General features: G+C 37.3%; 1 protein-coding gene across 3 annotated transcripts; it reads right to left on the reverse strand.

The window, feature by feature from the left end:
- Positions 1-20,238: 20,238 nt before the first annotated feature.
- Positions 20,239-23,749, reverse strand: LOC145055740 (serine/arginine-rich-splicing factor SR34-like). 3 transcript variants are annotated; one of them, XM_079004126.1, is made up of 14 exons: positions 23,611-23,749; positions 23,222-23,310; positions 22,737-22,802; positions 22,537-22,611; positions 22,321-22,432; positions 22,183-22,229; positions 22,021-22,078; positions 21,887-21,936; positions 21,746-21,802; positions 21,575-21,660; positions 21,378-21,476; positions 20,777-20,810; positions 20,547-20,650; positions 20,239-20,477 (listed from the first exon to the last, which is right to left on the reverse strand). In XM_079004126.1, the coding sequence occupies exons 2-14, from the start codon at positions 23,303-23,305 to the stop codon at positions 20,474-20,476; spliced, it is 876 nt and encodes a 291-aa protein (XP_078860252.1). In that variant the 5' UTR covers positions 23,306-23,310; positions 23,611-23,749; the 3' UTR covers positions 20,239-20,473. The 3 variants fall into 3 exon arrangements, with proteins under 3 accessions (XP_078860252.1, XP_078860253.1, XP_078860254.1); XM_079004127.1 differs by having other exon boundaries at positions 23,222-23,305; positions 23,611-23,748; XM_079004128.1 differs by lacking the exons at positions 20,239-20,477; positions 20,547-20,650; positions 20,777-20,810 and adding an exon at positions 20,829-21,047.
- Between the last annotated feature and the right edge of the window lie 386 nt (positions 23,750-24,135).

A 24,135-nucleotide genomic window follows, 5' to 3' on the forward strand; every position in this document is an offset into this window, starting at 1 on the left:
CCGGACCAAGAAAACCCATTTTTTTTACTGATTCCGGAATGCCACTTAGTTCGAATTGACATTCCGGATTCCGGACTAAAATTTCGGATTTTGGAAAAAAAAATTCAGAAATTCAAAAACAAGTCCACAATCGGAAGAACAATTCTGGAATTTCGAGAAAAATATTTTTGTTTTCTTACTTAAATTTAATAAAAAGTTAAACAAACATAATAATGTAATATATATATATATATATATATATATATATATATATATATATATATATGTGTGTGTGTGTGTGTGTGTTATAATACATAAAATTAGACATTTTATTGAAAATCAGTAAGATTAAACATTTCAAAAGGTAGCATTCGAATTCCCCTAAAAAAAGATTTTTTGAAAAAAAAAAAAAAAACTCTGAAATATGAACAGTACTCTAGAATTAAACATTCCGGAGAAAGTGATAATTTTTCAAAAATTGAAAAAAGCTGGTTATTTTCTTTGAAATCCTCATATATAATCAAGGTTGTAAAAAACATTTGGCGGTAGCACGACGATGGACTGGGGTCAATGGATTAATCGGCTAGGCGGTGTAACGTTCCAAAACCAGAGAGGAATTTTTCATTTTTAAAATAATATAACATCCATTTTTAAATAAGTTACAACAATTTAGTCATAAACCATTATCCTGAAATCAGAGTTAATAAGAAGATAATGTGAAATCTCAAATCATAATTTGTTGATGTGTGTGTACAGTACTGCCTTCGCAATATGATAAGTACCTGCAAATATATAATCTACAACTGTAAGCATAAAGCTTAGTGAGTTCCCCAAATACCTGATACAGTACAACATATAACGACAGCCTTGGAACTATCATCAGTTGTGAATATCACATACATCACATAATATAACTGTTATGCGTTATCAACAACCTTAAAGACTATCAACAATCCCAATGGGCTAACAACATGCCTGGTAGGTTATCAACAACCTTGGAGACTATCAGCGGTCTCAATGGGCTAACAGCACGCCCTGCGGGTTATCAACAACCCTAAATAGCACATACAACAAATACCAAATATGAATCAGTTGGTCGGCAGACACATATACTACCATATAGACAAGTATAATGAGAAGACTCACTTGATTCAAAGTATTGAATCGTAACTACCAAAAGTGTTGTATAATCAGCTACACAAACTGCCTAACCCTTAACCCTTAACAGAGGTCAAACCTTATCCATGACTCATATTCATATATTTAATAAAATGAAAGTTACGATTTGCTAAACCGAATTACCGGTTACACTGCTAAGTAGCCAACTTAATTATATAACCCAAAAATAATGTTTTATCTTTAATCAAAACGAGATTTCACCACTTTATGAATTTGAAGGACTCCAATAATTAATTTATAATTATCTACACCCAATTTACAATCCACGAGCCCATGTGACATTTTTCTATCACGTTTAAATTTATATCTCTTGAAATGGAACAAGGTAGCCCATAATCTATTTTCGTTGAGAGTTTTGAGTCCAAAAGAAAGAAAACCCAAAATAAAATGAAGCCCACACTTGAATTAGTCCATTAATAACATTGGCCCAAAAGATAAAACCTAACCTAATTTAGGTAAACAACAAGTGAAATTAGACGTATATAGGGTTGTAAACGAATTGAACGTTCAACGAATTGTTTATGAACCGTTTGGCGGAAAGTTTATTTATGTTCGTTTATTTAATAAATAAACGAACATGAACACAAATTAATGTTCGTTTAGTTAAACGAGCAAACATGAACAATGGTCTCGTTCGTTCAATTATGTTCGTAAATGTTCGTTTATGTTGTTCATTTACGTTTGTTTATGTTCATTCATATAAGTTCATTTTATGTTCGCATATGTTTAATTGTGTTTGATTACATTAGTGTATTATATGTTCATTTATGTTCATATATCTTCAATTATGTTTTGTTTATCTTTGTTCATTTATGTTCGTTTGTTTATGTTCGTTTAACATGTTTACGAACATAAACGAATGAACATGAACAATATGATTTGTTAAACAAATGAACATGAACAAGAAAACTCGTTCATTGATTCGCTTGTGTTCGTTCATTTGTTCGACTAACTTAAACGAACGAACATGAACAAGCCTCATTCGTGTTCGTTCGGTTCGTTTACCGCCTTAGACGTATATATAGCCTTCACCTTCAACACGATCCATCTTTATGTTGGCCTTAGATTCCGGCGACACTATCATCTCTGCCCACAACTCCATTGTCGACGAAAAAACATCTCAGGTCACAGTTCCCTCACCGGCGTCATCTCATTCCTACTGAGTGACGTACACTGGAGACGAAAAACCTCTCTATCCCTTCGCACTTTTGCTCCAACGTAGCTACCGACAAGGGAATTAATCGGAAAACCCATAAGGCCCAACACTCATCGAAGATACTCTCACTTCATGTTGATAGATCACAACTCCCTCTCCACCATGTTTCTATTCTCTTGATTCCCCGACGAGATCACATTCAACCGGAGCTAGTGATTGGAAAAGTTGACCAGAACGCTTCACTTAAATCTCTCTCTCTCTCTATCTCTCTCTCTACGCACACACAACCACATACAATCACACTTAAAGTCTTATTTATGTACAATGTCGCACGATTAATGGTAACAAGGGGATTCATTGGAAGGAACATAACGAAATCTGTTGTATACGTCCAAAGCATCTGTATGAGGCACCAACGAGAGCTACATCTATAGGGGACAAAATATCCAGGTTTATGAAATTTTCATCAATGGTCCTTGAAGTTTGTTGTGATGACTAAACATACCCTAAACCTGATCCATCTTACAAAAGAAGTTTCCCAGAGTTACTCTATGGACCATCGACTTAAATATATTCCACTTATTGATATTAATAGATCCCACTTATGTATTCAATTAATTTCTTGGCCAAAAATAAAAATAATCTTATAAATACCTTTTACGCAATTTAAATACTCATGATTCCCCATATACATACATACATACATACATGCATACATACACACACACACACATATATATATATATATATATATATATATATATATATATATATCAATTAAAATGACTAAACTGAGTTCGGGGTGTTACAATTCTCCCCCATTTAAACTGGATCTCGTCCTCGAAATCTGTATTGGCTAGATCTGCATAAGAAAGATTTTATTAACCTTCTAACCACTCAAAACTCGGAACTCCAAAACTGAAACCACGAACCAAGTTCAACAATAAGCCCCACAATACTGGAACCCTTGGTGTGAAACCTCAGAAATCACATCCTAATATTGACAACATTCTTCGGATGTACCCATCCCTTAATCCCTCTATCTAGGTACACTGCAAAACTATGTTGAGACAAGCACAAAAATAGTATGATCATAACAACTCAATCATTCAAAATTCAAGAATTCATGTCTGGAAGACCTCATATGCACACTTGACTTCCTAACAATTCATCATTAACCCTGCACTTCCATGAGTGAAACCATGGTAAAAACTGAACTTGCATGCCATCCAAGCTCCCGAAACAGCTCAGGTGCACAATCATCTGCCAAAATTCCCAATGGTCTTAAAACTACCCTGCACCACCAGCCTCCTGGTATTCCAAACCAACATACCACTACCCATATGCAAATCTAAACAACTATGGGTCATCAGCGACCCAAGGACTATCATCAATCCTGAGGGCTATCAATAGTCCTGGATTTATCAACAATTCTGAAAATACTCATAACATCCATCAACTACCAAGACTCAATTAGTCTAGCATGCATACCACTATGACATAGGTAATATAGGGAGAGATCTCACACAAATGTCATAATAAAGAGAATACAAGTTCACTAGTAAGAATCTTAATAATGAGCTGCTAATATACCACCATGACTTTTCCAGCAAGTCAACGCCCTACAACTTCCCGACTTAACCTGTCGGTCACTGAGCCACCAGTGACAACACTATACTATACAAATGCCCGCTTATGCCACACAGTTAACAAACCAACACACAAGTCTCCATTACCTAACTGTCGGCCCCACTCACAATAGTGAAATCCATGATGGATCATGGCACACAGTGACGCCATCCAACCATTAGGATGGGAAACTCACGACTCCTTACCGTTATTTCCATCATTACAACTAGAAACATGAAGACTACGAACTCGCATCTAATAAACCTAAATACACACTGCCATCATTCCATTAACTGGTAGGAACCCAATCAGCATCCCACTTGGCACTCTTGCTAAAATACATTAGCCATACCATTCAGAAACACACACTCTTCTACACTCGAACTACCATAAACATATCACCAGAGGAAACATGACAACACACAGTTAGGAAACAAAATAAACAGCCAGGTGCCTGCTTCAACTTGAAAGTCGACATGCCTCACTTCCCAGAAGAAAACACAACGCTCCTCAGGCTAACTGTATTCCTTCTTAATCGTGAACTTACCCAACAGGTGACGTACCAACAAATCGAACAGAACGACGAATCTCAACTGCTATTGGACACATTCTTCTTTCAACCACAATCAAGATTCCACACCATGATGAAACTGAACATATCCCGCCAATGCGCAAAAGATCAGTAAAACCTCCTATTTCGGAAAGGATTCCAAAATGAACCATAAATACTTCCAAAATCCAATTCAAAGCACTCCCAATTCCAACCTGGATGATACAACCTGCTAAAACCAGACTTTGAGTAATCATGATGATACCTGAAAATGGAACAACATTGATCCGATATCAGATGTTCCAACTTGGGTGGTCATCAAATGTAAATATATAAAGCTATTCTACCACACAGGTAAGAATAAGTGATGAGACTTGCCTGATACTGATGACTGGTAAATATCACTCTTGAACTGTCGGAACTAGAGTCTCCCTAATAAATACAACAATTCACCCTAGCCAATTAGGATTATAATGTGATTCATGGTCCAAATCCCATAACTATGCCCCTAAAGGGAAAAAGACCATTTTTCCCTTCCATGGTCCAAAACCCTCAATCTGTTGACCAAAGGTCAAAAGTCAACAAGTCAACATTCTCGTATGTACGCGAGGCGTACGCTTCCTACGTCGGGCATACAACTCGAATCAGCAAAACCAGGGATGGGTCTGGTAACGGTAAGATTAACTCGTCTTATACATATATATATATATATATATATATATATATATATATATAAAATTATTAATATTTTAACATTATAATAGTATAAGGGTTGAATTTTAAACTTGTAAAACTCTAGGGTTTAAAATTTAAATATTTCAAAATTAAAACTTTTTAATTAAAATTTAAATTCCAAAACTTGACAGCAAATTTTGAAACTTTTCAAAATATCTTTTAGATCAAATTTGAAAAATAATTAAATAATCATATTATTAATATTTATCACAAAATTTGACCTAATCTTTCTTTAAGGAAAGATAATTCAAATAAAAAATACAAATAATTAATTTTATTATATAAACTTTTAATTATCTTCTAGTTTGATTAGGATATCAATTACCATAATAAAAAATCAAATTTTTTATTGGCAAAATAACATATGGTAATTATCCAAATCAAATTAGGGAAAAAAAACTCGAAATTTGCATCCTAACCCGCGGCCAAGTCGTGGTCACTATGCAGATGCAAAATCGAAAACTTTTTGCTTTGAATAATTAAGCATAGCATCAAATACAATAGAAAAACAGTCTAGGCTCTGATACTACTGATGGGTTTTGAGTATAACAACAATCCTATGATGCACATGCAAATCCTAAAGCTTTGGATCTAGTTTTCTAATTGTACATGCAATAATCATCCAAAGCTTGTAAACCCTAATCTAGCATACATAAAATTGAAAATCATAACTGAAAAAAAATTAGGATGTTACCTTTCAATTGTAGCTTGATCTATTAACCTTTGAGAGCTTAGTATCACAAGTGTAATACCTCTAATCGATCACAAACACCAAGAAGCAAGTTGGAGAATATGATAGAGAGGAGGAGGCTCAAAATCGGTTCTAAGATCCTTCTAGGGTTTCTGGTAGCCGAAAATATGATGCCAAAGGGTCCCTTATATAGCTGAAGAATTAGGATTTCAGTCAAAGACCTAATCAGGTTGCTGGCTCTAAGCAGCCCATAAGATCCTTCCAGAATCCTTATCATGGACGAAATCCTTATGGGTTATCCATAAGATTTCGTCCACCCCTGTCCATAGGGATCCTCATCCCATTTTACAATTATCACATAATTACAATATCAGTCCCCCCCAATTTAATTAATCTCCTTTGACCACAAAATTAATTCTAAATTAATTCTTGACCAATATTAATTAAACAATATGATTTCTCTTTTAATATATTATTCACATAATATATTAATAAATCATAATCAACCTCTTTCTCCATGATTCATCCAGTCAAGTTGCTTTGGTAAAGGCAACCCAAAAGAGCCATGCTACTATCGGGTCAAGTACATACCAAGTATAATTATGGGCTTAGACACATAATCCGACAGTTTCTGGATCCACAAGCTTGCATGTAGCACCACCTTCTTTAATAACTTTCTTCCTCAACAAGAATGCACGAAATTACCAAAAAGGCTCCAAGATCTTCACTCTCAATGTTAAGGTTCGATATTAGGGTTTAAAGGGAATGAAGGCTAATTATGGGAGGTCCAAGGGTGAGTTAATGTGTTTAAATAGGGGTGAAACCCTAAAAATTAGGGTTTGGCATCAGCTCATGTACGTTGCCTCCATCCCAACTCAATTAAGGACTTACACCCGGCGTACATGGCTAGTACGCCCCGCATAAGTCGAAAATCCTCAAAGCTCGAATTAATAATTAAATAGATTGGTACCTTGGGATTCTGGATGTGACACCTTACCTCCCTTACCCAACAGAGGATGATCTGCATTTCTGGCTGTGCGGGTCCTCGAAGGATACAACTCCTATTGTTGGGTGGTAGTTGTTGTTATATGAATACCCGATTAGAGGCAGGTGGGTATCCCAAACTTTGTCAATGTCCATTACCTATGCTTCTCTTCAGGGTGTGAGTTCTTGTTTACCTCGATCTAGACAAGAGGGATTTCTATAGTTTTGGTGGCCTGGCACTTATGAGTGTCGAACACATGGAAGGTAAAATGTCTGAAACTAGGTTCTTAGGTTAATCAGAGACTATGGTTTATCGGGCCTTTTCCTTGGCAAGGCCTTTTGAATGGTCTTCTAGGGATCGGGATCCTGGTGTCCTAGAAGTAGAGTTTTCTGGGCCTTAAGAGTTGGTACTATGGTCACCAAGATTGAGTCTGTGTGATGTAGTTAACTTTATGAGTATTTGATTATCTTGGGAGTTTTCTCCCTAGGGTCTTTCCAAGCTAATGGTAGGTCGGCCTTTGCCAGTTCCTTGTTGGTGGTTGAACATGTATCCGATTCGTGGTAGGGAGAATCGATCCTTAAGGATGGGTTTTGTTTGGCTTAATCGTAGCCGGTGGTGCCTATGACAATTTCGTCTTTCTCCCCTTATGAGTTAGACAGGTGCTTCATGTGGTTAGGGACTAGGTCTGGTGTTCCCTTTACATGATATATGCCAATCTTCTGATCAGACACTATTTGTTCTTGTGACCGTGCTAAGTAGTATCGGGTGTTTGGTCATTGAGGTGATTCTAGGAGTCGGGGTGATTCTATCTCTACTTAGCACATGGTTGAGGTTTTCTAAGAGATTTTGGGAACCTCTGGAGGAATGTTGGAAGCCTTTTGGATTCCTTTTTATGCCCTTTTCTCCTTGATTTTCAATCTTTTCTGGGGATAGGGAAGGGCGTGGTATTTCTTATGCCAGGACTTAAGCGTCTGGTTGATAGGGATTTCGTCGTTATCGATTGAAAGATTTTTGTTATTCGATTGAGTAAGACGAAAGTCTATTTGCAGAGCTCGAGGTTTGTAAGATGAGGATCAAGCCTATCCATGTCAACTGCTGACATTGGACTCCTTGTTGTTACATCGATTTGAGGAGTATTGGTTGTTAGGAATGACAGGGTGTTTTATGTTCATGTTCATGTCGTTACTAGTTTCGTTTTCGTTGTTACCATTCGGTCTATCTCGTTTCTGCTTGTTAGGTGTTCTAGTGTTTGTGTTCTTATCGTTGCTAGTTTTGTTTTTGTTGTTACCATTGGGTCTATCTCGTTTCTGCTTTTTAGGTGTGTTAGCGACACAAAGGTGCTGCTATAAGTCAAGGGAATTCGTAATCCGACTTCTGACAGGTTTTTCCACTATAGATGGATGTGACCCGACCGCACTGGTACTACTCCCGCCCGAGCACGCTTAACTGCAGAGTTCTTATGGGATCTGCTGCCCTCACGGCTTTAAAACGCGTTGTGATTGCTGCCCTCACGGCTTTAAAACGCGTTGTGATAGGGAAGGTATCCACACCCCTTATAAGGAATGCTTAGTTCTCCTTCCCAGCCGATGTGGGATCAGATCTAACCCACTTTAATTTGTAACATCCCCCTCTGGCACGTATCACAATATTGTCCGCTTTGGGCCACTCGGCACGAGGACTTCCCAGGGGGTCACCCATCCTGGTACTACTCCCACCCGAGCACGCTTAACTGCAGAGTTCTTATGGGATCTGTTGCCCTCATGGCTTTAAAACGCGTTGTGATAGGGAAGGTATCCACACCCCTTATAAGGAATGCTTAGTTCTCCTTCCCAGCCGATGTGGGATCAGATCTAACCCACTTTTACCCCCCCCCCCAATTATAGGGTTCGACGTCCTCGTCGAACACATCGACCCGTGCCCTAGCTCTGATACCATTTGTAACATCCCCCTCTGGCACGTATCACAATATTGTCCGCTTTGGGCCACTCGGCACGAGGACTTCTCAGGGGGTCACCCATCCTGGTACTACTCCCGCCCGAGCACGCTTAACTGCAAAGTTCTTATGGGATATGCTGCCCTCACGGCTTTAAAACGCATTGTGATAGGGAAGCTATCCACACCCCTTATAAGGAATGCTTAGTTCTCCTTCCCAGCCGATGTGGGATCAGATCTAACCCACTTTAACACCTGTGTTTCTGGGCTTGCCATTTTTAGCAATGTAATAGTCTAGGTTAACCTTTGTAACCCGTTTTGAAATAATAAGATTGTATTATTTGAGTATTATGTGTTTTGTGCTTAATTGCTTAATTATGTGGTTTGATTAATTAAGAATAAAAATAAGCGTCAATATTAAAGTGTAAAATAAACTTGATATCTTTGGATAATGTTGTCGTAGTTGAAACGAGGTTTCCGAATATATATAGAACGCCCAAATCTGACTTCGTATGAGGAAGTTATGATTTATCGAAGTTTCGGCTTAGCGGTATGCAGCCTGAAATACTCGATTTGAGATCGAGTGGTTTTTAGCCGAAGCAATCTAAACGAGGATCGAAGGTCTCGTTGTTGGTATCGAAGCGATAAAAAGTTAGGCGAGAACGGACGTCAAACGAAGAAGTTATGAATTTATAACGAAGTTTTTCTGTCCCGGCCTATTAAAAATAAATACTAAAAATAAAGTTAAAATTAGCCGACGGAGTCTAAACGAAAGTTGTAGAGCGTAGTCTCACCTTTGCGTGGATATAAAGAACGTCGAAAACGGAGTTCGTATGAAGAAGATATGAATTTCCGAAGTTTATTAAATAATTTGTATTTAAATTTAATTGGAAAATCCGGCATTATCCGAAGAGGAGTCATCGGACTCATTCGAAGTACGCCCCGCGTACACTGAGGAATGTCGACACTCGCACTTCGGATACGTAAGCAGTGACGATTTCGGAGTAGTACGCCTCGCGTACTCCGAAGCTCCAGCCTCCTATAAATAGGAAGCGAGGGCAGCCGACTCAATTGCTATTTTCCTCTCTTCTCTCTCCCGTTTTGCATCGATTTACGTGCCAGAAATACCCCGAAGCCCTGGTATTATTCTCGAGCACCGAAGCAAGTCCCGAGATCCCAAAGATCCCGAGAAGTGCGGTTCCCGAGCCAAAGCTCTGCCCGAGAGAAGTTCGATTTTTGTGAAGATCCTCCAAATCTGCTGAGGATTACTACTTCTGCAAGTCGTAGTGTTGTCCGATCATCTTCTGATCAAGTGAGTGTATACTACCTTTCATAAACACGATAATAATACAAGTATGGTTTGAGTGTATTAAGTATATTGTTGTTTATAGGTGTGAGTGTGTGGTCACTTTCTTCTAACGCATAATTATAAAGTATTTTATACGAAATACGTGTTATGTGTATATTTTGTGTTATATGTGTGAATGTATATTCACTCTCTTCTATCTCATGGATCTGAATTGTTTTCTATGAAATACGTGTTATGTGTGTGTGTGTGCCTCATCTGTTATGTGGAATATGTATTGATTAAAGCATGCTATACAGGTTTTTAAACTATGTATAAAAATGTATATTTTTATCTACTAATATGTTGGGTAGAACATGGGTAGATAGTTGGTGTGTAATAAACAGATGAGAGGCCTCGTTGTTGTTTTGATTCAGTCATCTAGCGGAGTTTAGATGACGACCACAGACTTTTCTAGACAGTCTTGTGGAACATTAGCAGGTTCGCCACATGTAGGTGTTAATGAACTTGGGTGTTCATTCGCTGTACTCCATCCCCCTCATGGTTGCCTTATTTGACTTATATTGCTGAGGAACCCCCGAAGCATGTGTTGTCGCCCCGATGAAATATTCTTAGACTATGTCCCTTATGTTAGTTGTCTTAGGGACATAAAGTGAGAATAACGGGAATGGGTAATTGGGTTTTTGTTGGTTGGTGGAAATTAAATTTAATTATTTATTGTTGGTTGAAAACCCTATATGCTCACCAGGCTCCCAAGCCTGACCCACTCAGTTTTATTTGTATTACAGGAAGTGGCGCGAGGGCATAAGATGGATGAACCATCAAGTTGTTTTGTTTACAAGTCTGTATATGTATATATTTGTTGAATAACTTGTAATGTTATCGTTTATGCTTATTGGTCTGTATCGAAACATGACACCCCGAGTTTTGATTATATAATGAAAATACATTTCTTTTATGAAATGCTTTGGTAAACATTGTTTTATCATGTTTTGTTTTTGGGAACAAATTCCGCAACTCTTTCAAATCAAAAGGATTTACTCTGAAATTATTTTAAAAGCATAAATGAAAATCGGTCTTTTCTGGCTGAGATTTTGGGGATGTCACACGCACATACTTAGGATTTTAAAAGGTAATTGACTTGGGGTTCTGTCCTAATCAACATTCAGACCAGGGACAGGAAAACGATGCGGGATTGCACGCTCTTAGTTTATGGAATCCTAACTATATATGATACCAACGTTCATATGGGACCTTTCATGGTCCATTAGTGAGGATTCTCTAGCTTCGCCATGATTTACGGATTGGCTCGAAAGGGGAAATAGCTTTTGATTATGTTTTCAATTTGCAATACCTTTTTGTGAAAATCCGTTACATACAGTTTATCGTTCGAAAACGTACCAAAAATCTCAGTAGGGTTTCTTGTTGTCTCTTTTTGTCTAGTTGTCAACTTCCTCGTCAGTCATCTATGTTGGACAATTTCTCTTGAAATGTCCTATTGCACCGCACTTGTGGAAAACTAGACTTACTTTTGGGTTGAGTGTCGGAATGACGCATGGGATCGGGGCTCTATAGTAGCGGGAGGTGTGTCCCATTTTGTTACACCTTTTACAACGAAATGTCTGGCAGGCTCCCCAAATGATGGTATGATTGGGGAGGAGTAGGGTTAGTAGGGGTAGGGATTGGTCCTGCTGGTTGCCTTTTTGTAAGACTCTGAGTCGAACTACCTCCTTTTTCGTTCCCGAACTTTCGTTTCTTGTTCTTAGGTTTAGGTTTTTTAGTGCATGGGTGAATTGTTCTTCGTTGGTTTCCTTGGTTGCTGTTATGGTTGAAGTTACTGACACTGCTTCCAACTTCGTTTGTGTCGTTGGCATTGAAGTATGCCATGACGGCTGCCACAACCGCTGTCACAGTGGCTTGGAGAGTGACGGGGTCTATTCGTAGGACCGTTGCATAGTCGGGGTACTGGTTATCTTCATGAGAAGACATAACTTTGTTGCACACGAAAAGTGAGCTTGTGAGTACTCGTAGTTAGTTTCAAGTGAGTTTACTCGTGTAATCTTAACGTACTGGTGTTAATTGGGTCAACCTACATCCCCATGATGAAATTATAGTAAGGGGTGGGAACATGTATTATCAGGCGTAAGGTCCGTCAAAATAGCACATAGCTAGCAATATGGTTAACGGATTCGGTTGTATGGATTCTTGGAGGATGTACTCATCTTGGTGTACTACTCTGGTTGCGATTAAGGGCATTATGAACCTAAGGCGAGTAGTGTGGTGATCCCCTTTTGGCGCACAAAGTGCTTGGCTATTCCACTTATATTAAGGGTGCCCTTTTTGTGTTCCTTACGCTGCTAAGGCTGTCCTAGCCTTGATTGCTATGAGTTGTGGTCTACATAGTTTTTCTGGTCCTACTGGTGGGTTTCTCAAGGCATTTGGGATGGTGTTCTTGTTGCTTGTGGGGGATCGGATTTACATTGTTGCACATTGGGCTTTTCTTATGGTCTCCATTACTTCATGACGAAGGGTTGGAAACCGGGAGTCAATTCAGGTTACTTGTGGTCTAGACAGAGGTGATGCCTGATTCGTGAGGGTGTTGGCTATCGGAGTTCGGTGCACGTTGATTGTGGATCAGATTGTATTTTGTGGAGATGCGCCCTGAACTGGGTAGGATTCAATTCCTAAGATCGTCTTTGCGTGGGTATTGTTTTGTTTCTAGGTATGTCTATTCCAGGAGTACCTATATGGGGTGTTTATGTATCTGGGAAGAGAAAGGTGAAAGGGTCTCTGATATTGGGTAGAGCTTCGCCAAGGGTTTCCTAGGCGCTTTCATCCTTGTTGGTCTCTTAGTCGGAATTCTCCATTTCACAATTCATCTCTGGGTATCCCTTAGGGTCCCCTTTTGGATTTTCCTCTTAAACTTCTTTTGGTCTCTCCTTGCCCCATCCGCAAATCACCGTGATAGGGTAGTAGAAGTTTTGGTGAGGAATTTCAATTACGTCGTTTGTGCAAGAGTCGCGGCTCGAGATATATGGGGATAGTTTAGGTGTGAGGGGGGTTTATAGTATCCTAAAATATTCCTATAGTATTTTAAACTTGATGTTTGAATTTTAGTATTCTCTTGTGCGCATAGTTGTTAGGTTTTTGGTTTGTTGCAACACCACCATCACTCCCAAGCACATGTTGGTCATATCTCAAATAAATATAGTTGATCAGACTATATTGATCCCAGATATGATTACATAACTGCCCAGGTTTGACTGTAGTGTTCAACCTTTAGTTACTTTTGGTTTCTTCTCATTATGATACTGGGTTAGTAATTATGTATACTTTTATAAAATACTTATCTTCTTAAATTATACTTTTAGACAGAGTTCGTTTTAGTCTCATTGTATTTATAGTTGTATATCTCGTACAGCTAGATATACCAGTTCACTATAAACAATGCTCTGATACCAATCTGTCACACCCCCGAACCAGACGGCGGAAACGTCCGGAGGCGGGTGACTTCTTTGTGCAGTATCATAACAATTGAATATACATGAAACCAAGAAATCCAAATATCATACATTGAGATAACAAACTTACATTGTTTACATATTGTATTTGTTCTTCAAGTTACACAAAAGATACATAAGTAGAAAACTTCAAACTACAGCTAGATGGTCTTGTATCAGCGTCCCTTGTTACCTGCTTACTAGATCCCTGAGAATACAAGTCGTTTTAAAAAGTGTCAACTAAAAAGTTGGTGAGTTCATAAGCATTTTTGTATAAAATCGTTTACACTTGTTTAGAATCGTTCTCATTGTGCTTTCAGAAAATTCGATAATTTCTATGAAATCGTTTGAAGTCTTGCCTTGAAAATCATGGATATATGTGTGCATGTCATTTCTTTTGTTCATCCTTATAAGGAGTGATCTTTGAAAAGTATTGTAATTTATGAAAGCGAGTTGTGTCCGAGAATAGTTCTTTTGAATAGTAATAATCAACCGTTTCAAGAAAAATCCCTTATTTTCAAAAAGGAAATATGGTTGAAAATCTTGATCTTCTTATCGAGTAAAATTGAGTGTGCATTCTAGTTTATCGTTATCGAAATCGTAGAAAAATCGTTTTCTCCAGAAAATCCTATATTTTCTGCTATAAAATATTCGTAAGTTCTAGGTTATTGTTATTGTTATCATAGAAAATCGTTTACAAACAGTTTCCATAGAGTCCTACGCTTTTTAATTTGTAAAAATAGCAGTATTACGACTCTATACTTGTTAGGAGAAAGAGTTAACATGGCAATTGTGGACATTCTACGCAATGAAGAAGGACAGTCAACACAACAAATGCGGACCATCACCTATCACTTGTAGGACCACCGACACAACGTGCCAAAATTTATTTATGAGGTTTTCCTTACATAAATTTTAGTTAATATAACATATTCTAGTGAGTCGTTATAACCATACTAATCTGACGGAGTGCCTGTTTTGGCGTTTCTCAGGCGCCCTCGGTTTGGAAAAGACATTTGTCACCCTAGACTAGCCTATCTAGTTGTAGCGAACAACGAAGGTGCAGGGTGTCAACTCTGTATAGATCTATACACAAATTCCCGCTCTCCCTGCAGGAGACTCTGGCTATAACTCCTTACAGGACTTAGACGCACACTAATATTTTTATATTTAGGTACTTTTGAGATTTGTCTGACTAGAATATTAACAACCTTTTGAGCAATCGTTAGAGATCCATTATTTGTTAGATAAATAATGAAATTCGTACTTATTGAATAGAAATATCGTTCTCATTCCATATCGTTGATTGTGCTCGTTAATTGGGTGCTTGTGTTCATTCCTTTTCGTTTATTGAAAAACAAGTCATTTTAGTCAAGAGAAAAGTGTCAAGTTATAATTTGCATAAATTTATAACTGCCGGTTATGACATGCATTTTCTGTTTCATGACATATAAAACACTACTTATGTTGTTGGAGGTTTTACAACAGCGGTTTATGACATGCAAATATTTCTGTCATAAAGGCTCTATTTGTGTAATTTCTTGACGCAAACTTTTATGTTGAATATTTATAAAATACTCCCTGATAGTTTGCAAAATAGTCACAAAGTTTCTATTTTCGAAAAATTACTAGAAATGGTGTCCACTTAGCAAGGTCCCTTTTTATAACTTTTATCTTTAGACATGAACGCATAGATAAAGGGGTTAAGTTGGACACACTCAATAGTTGGGAGGCTCTTTTGCACAAAGTATCCTTTGTTCTTTATGAAATTGAGAAATCCTACGTTCATGGGTATATTACTAAAATATTAATTTAATGATATTTCACACACACATACAAACATACGCATATATGCAATCATTTAAGAGTTTAGGCAGGATTTGACTTGTACTCTCCCCCAAATTAAAAACATTAAAACATTGAAAAAGATGGGGTATGAAGCTCACCTTAGTTGACTTGTTGGGTGATTTGAAGAGCTGAGGAGGAGTTTCCAAGTTCCAACACTTGAGAGTTTCTTTGAACTTAAAAATATCCTAAGAATATTTTTTGTGTAAATGTAATGAAATCTTACAATAATGTGAAGAATTGTTGTTCAAAGAGGATAAGAATACTCACCAAAGAAATCTGGGAATTTCCTTTGAAGAGATAAACTTGAAGCTTGAAGGAGTTGAGAGCGCTCTTAGAAGTTTGCTGGTGATGAAAATGTGAAGCGGGGAAAAGGAAGAAGAGGAGTTCACGTATTCTAAGTGGAGGGATAAGAGTGATATGACACTTGCTTGGAGGACTGGTGTACATGACTTATACCCATGGGTTAATGTGTGTTTATTTGGGATTTGCATGGGAAATGAGGAATTTCATCAAATCACAAAGTCAAACTTCCTTGCCCTTTGATTTATGATAAGGTTTTCCTAAATCCTAAACCTTTTATTTTTATGTAAATATAATTTAAATAATTAAATTTGGTATAAAATAGAGGTTTTAGGGGTCTTAGTTAAGAAAACACACGAGTTTGGTGGGATTCCTGACGTCAAAATACCTTAAAATGATAAAAAGGTGCGAAATGGTCTAAAACCCGAAGTCAATAAGTGAGTTTCGCAGGCACTATGTGAATTCCGAAGCTATGTTGCAATTTCCGGAAGTGTTGGGCGAGTTCCGAAGCTCCTCTCCTAATTCCGGAGTCCACAAACGAGATCCAGAGTGGCCTTCTCGGAATCCGAAGTCAGATGCGAAATCAGAAGCTGCAGGCGAAGTCCGAAGGTGCGAAGGCTGGCTTTGACTTCCGAAGTAGGCCTTCAGGTGAGGTCTTCCGAAGCTGAACCGAGGAGTCCGAACTAGGTGGTTCCGGAGCATGGGGGTTCCTCTTGGCTCCTTAGGAGGCATTCCGGACTAAGAAGGTTTAGGACCAAGAGGTTTCGGACCAAGAGGTTCCAGATCAAGAGGGTCCTTTTCGGGTTTCCTCTTCCGGTTTTGAGCTGTTTTCGACTAAGGAAGGTACTTAGGGAGATTTGAGATACGTGGAGAGATTTCACATATTTAGAGAGATTTGGGAGAGATTTCACATACTTGGAGAGATTTCACATACTTGGAGAGATTTGGGAGAGATTTCACATGCTTGGAGAGATTTGGGAGAGATTCACTATTCTTAGAGAGATTTGCATACTTGGAGATATTTGGGAGAGATTCACTATTCTTGGAGAGATTTTGCATACTTAGAGAGATTTGGGAGAGATTCACTATTCTTAGAGAGATTCCGCATACTTAGAGAGATTTGGGAGAGAATTCACATACTTGGAGAGATTGGGGAGAGATTCACTATTCTTGGATAGATTTTGCATACTTAGAGAGATTTGGGAGAGATTTCACATACTTGGAGAGATTTGCATTCTAACACTATATGGCTCCTCAGGAACTCATATTGAACACTTAGGTGTGTTAGCACAAGTCTCACAATAGTCCTCGTTTACTTGAGGATGAAATTTCCTAACCAAAAAGGTTAGTTGTGACAGAATACATGCGCTCAATATTTCATTCTTGCAAAACACTCTTGAAAACATACTACAACAAGTTATCATTTTATGTGAAAATGCATCATATCTAGTTTATAAATGTTATTTTGTCAAGTAACACTTCATTTACAAATAAACTAGTCATAAATATGATATATGCATGTGTTATAGTTGTTTTAAAATGATACAACTAGTCAAGACAACTTACTACAAAATGCCATTATTTTATGTGAAAAGTGTGTCATAAATCAAATGTCATAGAAGTTTATCACCTTTGTAGTATTCAACTATATATATATATATATATATATATATATATATATATATATATATATATATATATATTAAATTGAAATTTATACATGTACTTGTGAAATTTACCACCTATTTAAGCGAGTATCAATCACTTTTACATATATACTTATCGAACATATTCGGTTTTTATAAACTTTATGCAACGTAAATTATTTAGCCTAACGACTTATCTAAGTATAAGTTAGGGCTGGTAGTTTTTCGCATACACTGGTTAGTGGCTTTTATACTGAGAATATATTCATATCTCAAGGTAGAAATACTTAAAAGACCTCTACTAATATAACCGTTAATCATTCGGAGCGAGGTACACATGTCTAGATGTATACCGGTTGACACGCCCACCTGCGGTTGCTAGCTACAACCATGACGGCAAATCGAAGCGGGTGATATTTATATTATCAACGTTACAACGTCCAATGAAGCGTCGTAGAGGGCACTCTATCCGTATAGTTCGGTTAAAAAAACTCACTATAAACATTGATAGTATCACTACAAACGAGGTTGTAAAAAACGCTCGACGTTAGCTAGTCGGTGGACTGGGGTTAAAGGATTAATCGGTTAGGCGATGATTAATCGTGGACCATTAATTGCTAACTCGTTAAATTTTCAAAAATAAAATATGACAAATATCATAACAATGTTCGTAAATACCACTAATATCTTAATAAAATAGGTTAATATGATTAATGCAACATTAGTTATTCCTCAAATGGTTTCGATTGAGATAGAACTACTTCAAAGTATTAAAATTTCATCGTTTTCTACTATTTCAGTAACTTTGTAGGCAGGGATTAATCGCTAGGCGCCCTCTAATCGGTCGGGTAGCGCCTAGGGATTAATCGGGACCTAATCGAGATTTCTACAACACTAACAAACCATTGACTTGGTTTCTCTTTCAGTTCAAAACAGTTATAAGTATGGTTTTACATATGGAAAAACACCTTTTGGTTTTCAAAGTTTCTCTAAAGGCTCTTTACAAACTCATTCATAAGTATGGTTTTACTTATAAAAGAAAATATTTTTTGGTCATTTTAAAAGTATGCTCTAGCAGAAAACTTGTAACTCTCACAAACCATGTGTTGACCCTCAAAACTACATGTATCCTCAGGAAATCACTAAATCAACATTTCAGATCGCAGAATAGTCATGGATTTCAGACGACCTACTTTCTAGTTTTTATTATGTATGTCTATCTGTTTAAGGCAATCCATGAAATATAACTATTGTTTTGTTTATCATTATACTTGTGCTATATATCCAATTGTCTGTGATCCATAAACTAAATCGCACAATCTAGCATGTTCCACCGTCTTGGTCGGGGGTGTGAGAGTAAGTGGCCGGTCATAATAGCAACAGGAGGTGACCAAATGAAGGGACCATAATCACAATTTTTAAAGTCGTTGAATTATAAGCAAATGAATTTACAAGGATCAAATTTGCAATTTTCTCATTATTTTTATTAAACCCCCTCACTAATTGATGGTACTTTCACTCTCTCCTAACCCGATAATTGAATTGGACACCCCCACGTCCATCTTTTGCCGTCAACGACTAGGCCTGCCACCATTTCTTATTCCCCGCTACAACTCTCTATCATGTTATATTTTTCGTTGGTACCTCTTCACACCCCATTGCATATGAATTTTTCTTATAAAATGTATTTGTACAACCCAATATTATTCAAATTTCAACAGCTAGCTATCGTTGTATCCCTTTATATCATTATAATAGGTTTCTAAGGTCCTTGTATCCCTTTGTATAGTGTTTTGATAGAAGAATGAAGATGGAAAAAAAAGCTACAAGGATTTCTAATATTGCATATGAATTTTTCATTGGTACCCCTTCACATCCCATTGCATATGAAAACGATACAAAGTGATACAAGGACCTTTAGAGCATGAAAATAATCAAAACAATAAAATCCATGAAAACCACACACACAAATTTGAAAGTTTGAGTCATTTGAACGATAGTGCATCACCATTATTCTTGTGAATAAACGAATAAGATTTGGAAATGTTTTGTGTGTAAAAAAAAAGTTGCCCAAAATCCCAAATCCAAACTCACAGTTGAATACGTAGTTTATTGTCAAGACATACATCAGTCCGAGATGCGGCATTTCGGACAATATGATCACTTTTGCAAATACCTAAAACATTAGTCATAAAGAGAACAATATATCACCCTTTCGGTATTCTCGAATATCACCCTTTCTGATGATGGTTATTTTTATGAATATCCCAAAAAGAGATTAGTTTTAAGATATAAATATTCATATCATACTACACCATCCGCAAAGATTAATGGATTTATTATGACGAACACAAATTTTGTTAATTAATCTCAATCGTTAGTTGATAAACCATTTGAAATTTGGATAACCAACCAGTACATAAATTCTGATAATAATTCCATTATGATTCATTACTTGGACCAAATAATGAATCTCCTACAAAATTTACAGGCTGAATGAGTAAAATAAAATGGAACTCGAATCTTCCAACCTAAAACAAACAACACTAGACTGCTTAATTCATCTTTGAAATCCATCCAAAAGAATTTCAAGCACTTTACTTTTAACAAGATCAGACGGACAGGTGTGTGGAATAGAATAATTTTAGAATCAGCTTTTCCAAGCCTACCATGATTGTTAGTGCGCAAGTTTAATTGAAAATGACATCATTCATCATTCGTAATTGTGCCTTGCAATCAATCAAGGTCAGACATCCTTGCCAAGTAGGCAATCAATCCTAAAATAAAATTTGATGAAATAGCTTTAGGCGAATCAATATGGCTTATAATTTATATTGGGATCCAATTAAAAGAAGCACTAAATTAGTCAACAATACACATTGGAGTACAACAAAGTTGAGCAAATTTGTCTAGCAAATATAAATAGGCCAATATTGAGCTTGGCTCCCCATATCTTTTTTTATCACGAGAAATGTTAAATATATGTGAATTTAGAGTAGAGTTGTTTGGGCAAGCAAACCATTTTTCTGCTACTCCATCACCTGCCAAAAAAACCCAGCAAATTTAAAAACCTAATTGTAAATGAACAAGGGAAAGCATCTATCACATACCTTGATAAACTCTTGCTCCTGCTCCTGCTTCTGCTTCTGCTTGGACTCTTACTCTTGCTCTTGCCTTTTGGACTTTTACTGGTAGCAGCAGCAGGCTTTGGGCGCTAGAACAAAAACACACAGCATAACACAACACACACAGATAATAAATATATCAAGGTGGGTAAGAAAGAAGCAGAATATTATAAGATTAGATGCAGTGAACCAAGCAAGGTTTTTGTTCGACTTACAGAGGGTGGGGGGGATCTGGATCTTGAAGGAGATCTGCAAAAGTTCCAGAAACAAGCTGAGTTTAATAATATCCATCCATCCAAATGTATGTTCCTCTTATCCAACAGTAGCCTTCTCATTCATGAATCATGCCAATATGTTTAAACAAATCATGACTGCAATGCAATAGCCCCCACTCCCCTATTCAAAATCCAGCCTTTTCATTGCAATCCATATCCATCAATCCTAACATGCAATCCCCTCACAAGCTGTATATATCCATATCCATATCTAAAAAGGCAGAATCAAGAATCAATGCTAGTTGACACAAAATCATAAACCAGCCCCCACCCCCAGGTATTTACTCTCGTTTTAAATCCTATATCCTATATACAAGTACAACTCCCATTCTTACTACATATTATATATATATATATATATATATATATATATATATATATATATATATTAAATATTAAAATTAAAAGAAACATCCATCTACAGACTTGTCCAAGTCCAGGACATGAAAAGATATGGGTAAGGGTAATATACATTAGAGCAAGTAAGGAGTTGGTATGATATTTAGATATATTAGGAATTGAGCAGAAAAAATAGTTATACCTTGCTGATGGGCGTGCGGGTTCTGATCCAGAACGAGAACGAGACCGAGACCTCGAACGGGATTTCGAGCGCCGAGATGGTTTTGCTTTTGGGGACTTGCTGTTTACAAGGAAACAAAACCCGACTTATCATTATCACTTACGGCTTCTTATTGAAAAAAAAAAAAAAAAAAAAAAAAGGTTGTTCTGACTTCTGACCTTCTGCTCCTGCTCCTGCTGCGGCTATAGCTCTTGCTACGGCTGCGACTACGGCTCCTAGACCGACTGGAATCATACTCCTTCACCTGTATGCATGTATAAAACTAATTAGCAAAGCACATATCATAAAAACACTATTAGCAATAGCATGTTAATAGTTTTAAATCATACACGTATCACTCCACGTGAGAAAGCATTTCGAAACTCTGAGTCGTCCAATTTGCGTATCTATCACAAAAAATAAAATTATATTAGATAACACCACAGCCACAGGTTTGTAACACCAACAGGATTAATTAATTTTTTATTTACAGCATATTTCATGTCATCGTAGTTTGTGTAGTCCACAATCCCTGTGGTACCTGCAATTTACAACAGTCAGACTTATCATATCCACATAGGAATAGGATAGGCACATACTTTGCATTATTGCATATTAATCTTACCACCACCCTCCTTGAAAACTTGGGAGAAACAAACATCCCCAGCTCGACGCATGTGATCCTGGAATGGAAGGAAAACAACAAGAATCAAGTTCCACCTATTATTAGTTTAGAAATCACAACAAATCAACCATTGCCTTAAATAAATAAATAAATGTTACGTACCTTAAGGTCTTGCCATGACGCCGAAGAGGGTAACCCAGTCACCAAAACTGCAATACAAAAACATATTTATTTATTTATTTATTTATTTGAGTTTGAGAACCAACCAATTAACAAACATGCTAAGAATAGAGCTGAAACCTCTATAATCGGATCGTCTAGAAACTCCGCCATGGCCTCCCCGACCACTGCTATGGCTATTATGACGATCTGTAGAAGATGAGTTTCCACGTCCACCATGGGCAAGTTCCACCTATTATTATTATTATTATTATTATTATTATTATTATTATTATTATTATTATTAAAACATTATTTTCTTGCTTTGGTATGTGTATGTTTGGGACCATCACCTACCCTTAATCTGTGACCATCAAAATCATACCCATCACGACCCCTGATTGCATCTTCAGCATCTCGGGACTCTTCAAACTATAAAAAAAGAGCACCAACACCATTCACCATTCACCATTCACCATAGTATACTAGTATTATACATATAATATATATGAGTAGTAAAGCAAAAGAAAAGTGGCTGTAAACCTTTTGAAGCTCACCTCAACAAAAGCATAACCCGGAGGCCTTGGTGGGACTTTCAAATCAATGCGGGCTATTCGACCATACTGCACTTTCAAAACCAATATACTAATCATTCTCTATCATTTGCTTCATCCATAAAACCCATGAATATTATTCTCTATGCATTTTAATGTGCTGATGAACAAATTAACTTTCCTCCTCAAGAAACAGAGCACAAATTTCACTTTCCATTATCACTTTATCAGAGTTGATACCCCCGAAATCTTCTGAAAATAATAAATTGAATTCTCCTATTTCTCATATTCAATAAAAGCCCAACGAGGAAACTATCACTAAATATCAGTTATATTTCAAGGTAGCTGTTAACTACTCGATCAAATAATTAATTGGGCACATCTAATCCAGCTTCAATAAACAAACTGAATTACTAAACAATGGGGTACCGCTGATTATTCAAAGAAATGGGAACAAAAACAGTATAATAGAGTCAAAGTTCTTTCACCTTGTAAAACAAATCTTCCACTTCCCGTTCGCGAATATCCCCAGGAAGATTCCCAACATAGAGCGTTCTGCTTGAGCGACTCATCTTTTCTAGTAAGAAAATAATTATAGAAAAACCAAAAACCCATCAAAATGAATCCAAATTAACAAAACTCAAAAAAAAAACGACGATTATATTAAATAAAACAGAATCATGACGCTATATAAATTCAAAAGATTGAAACTTCATCCGATGTTGATGAACCATTTGGAAATAAAATTCAAAAGATTGAAACTTTATCCGATGTAATCGAAGCTTGAAGGTGGATAGAGACGTACTACTAGTATGTGCGCATGGGAAATCGTAAAAGTTAACCGTATAAAGGACGATGTAAATATGGAGCGGCTTACCTTAGTAAATGTGGTAGATCCGGCCGCCAGCGTCGTTAGGGTTCAGACTTCAGAGAACGATGAGTTAGTAGAGTTGTTAGAAACCAAAACAAGTGCTATGATTTCCTGTGTTTAGCGTACGGTGGAACTCAATTTGAACCCAAATCTAGAGGCGGAACTTGCAGCTCGGGTAAAACATATATGAAGCCGGCCCAGAACAAGTCTTCTGGGCTTTAACTTTCTTTACATAAATCCTAAACCTTCATCAGGCCCGTAGCCTATAACTTCCGTTTATTCCCATGTAGAGATGAGCATATGGACCGGGGAACCAGCCGGAACCGGTACCGGAACCGGAACCCGATGGAACCGGTCGGGCCGGGACCGGGACGTTATTTTTGTGGATTTTTGGAACCGGGAACCGGTAGGTACCGGAACCGGTAGAATCGGCAAAAACCGGAACCGTATGATGTTATTTTTCAAGGAGCGGTTCCAACATTTGAAGACACGACAAGAACCGGTAGGAACCGGGAATCGGTAGAACCGCCG

The sequence above is a fragment of the Lactuca serriola genome, chromosome 5 (genome assembly GCF_051521515.1).
Source record: "Lactuca serriola cultivar US96UC23 chromosome 5, Lser_US96UC23_V15, whole genome shotgun sequence".
Lineage (NCBI taxonomy): Eukaryota > Viridiplantae > Streptophyta > Magnoliopsida > Asterales > Asteraceae > Lactuca > Lactuca serriola.

Coding starts and splice junctions, on each gene's coding strand:
- LOC145055740 (XM_079004126.1), bottom strand. CDS start 23,305: ATGAGTCGCTCAAGCAGAACGCTCTATGTTGGGAATCTTCCTGGGGAT. Junction 22,803..23,221: donor TGGAAGATTTGTTTTACAAG/GTGAAAGAACTT, acceptor TTGAAAGTGCAG/TATGGTCGAATAGCCCGCAT. Junction 22,433..22,536: donor TTGATGGTCACAGATTAAGG/GTAGGTGATGGT, acceptor TAATAATAATAG/GTGGAACTTGCCCATGGTGG.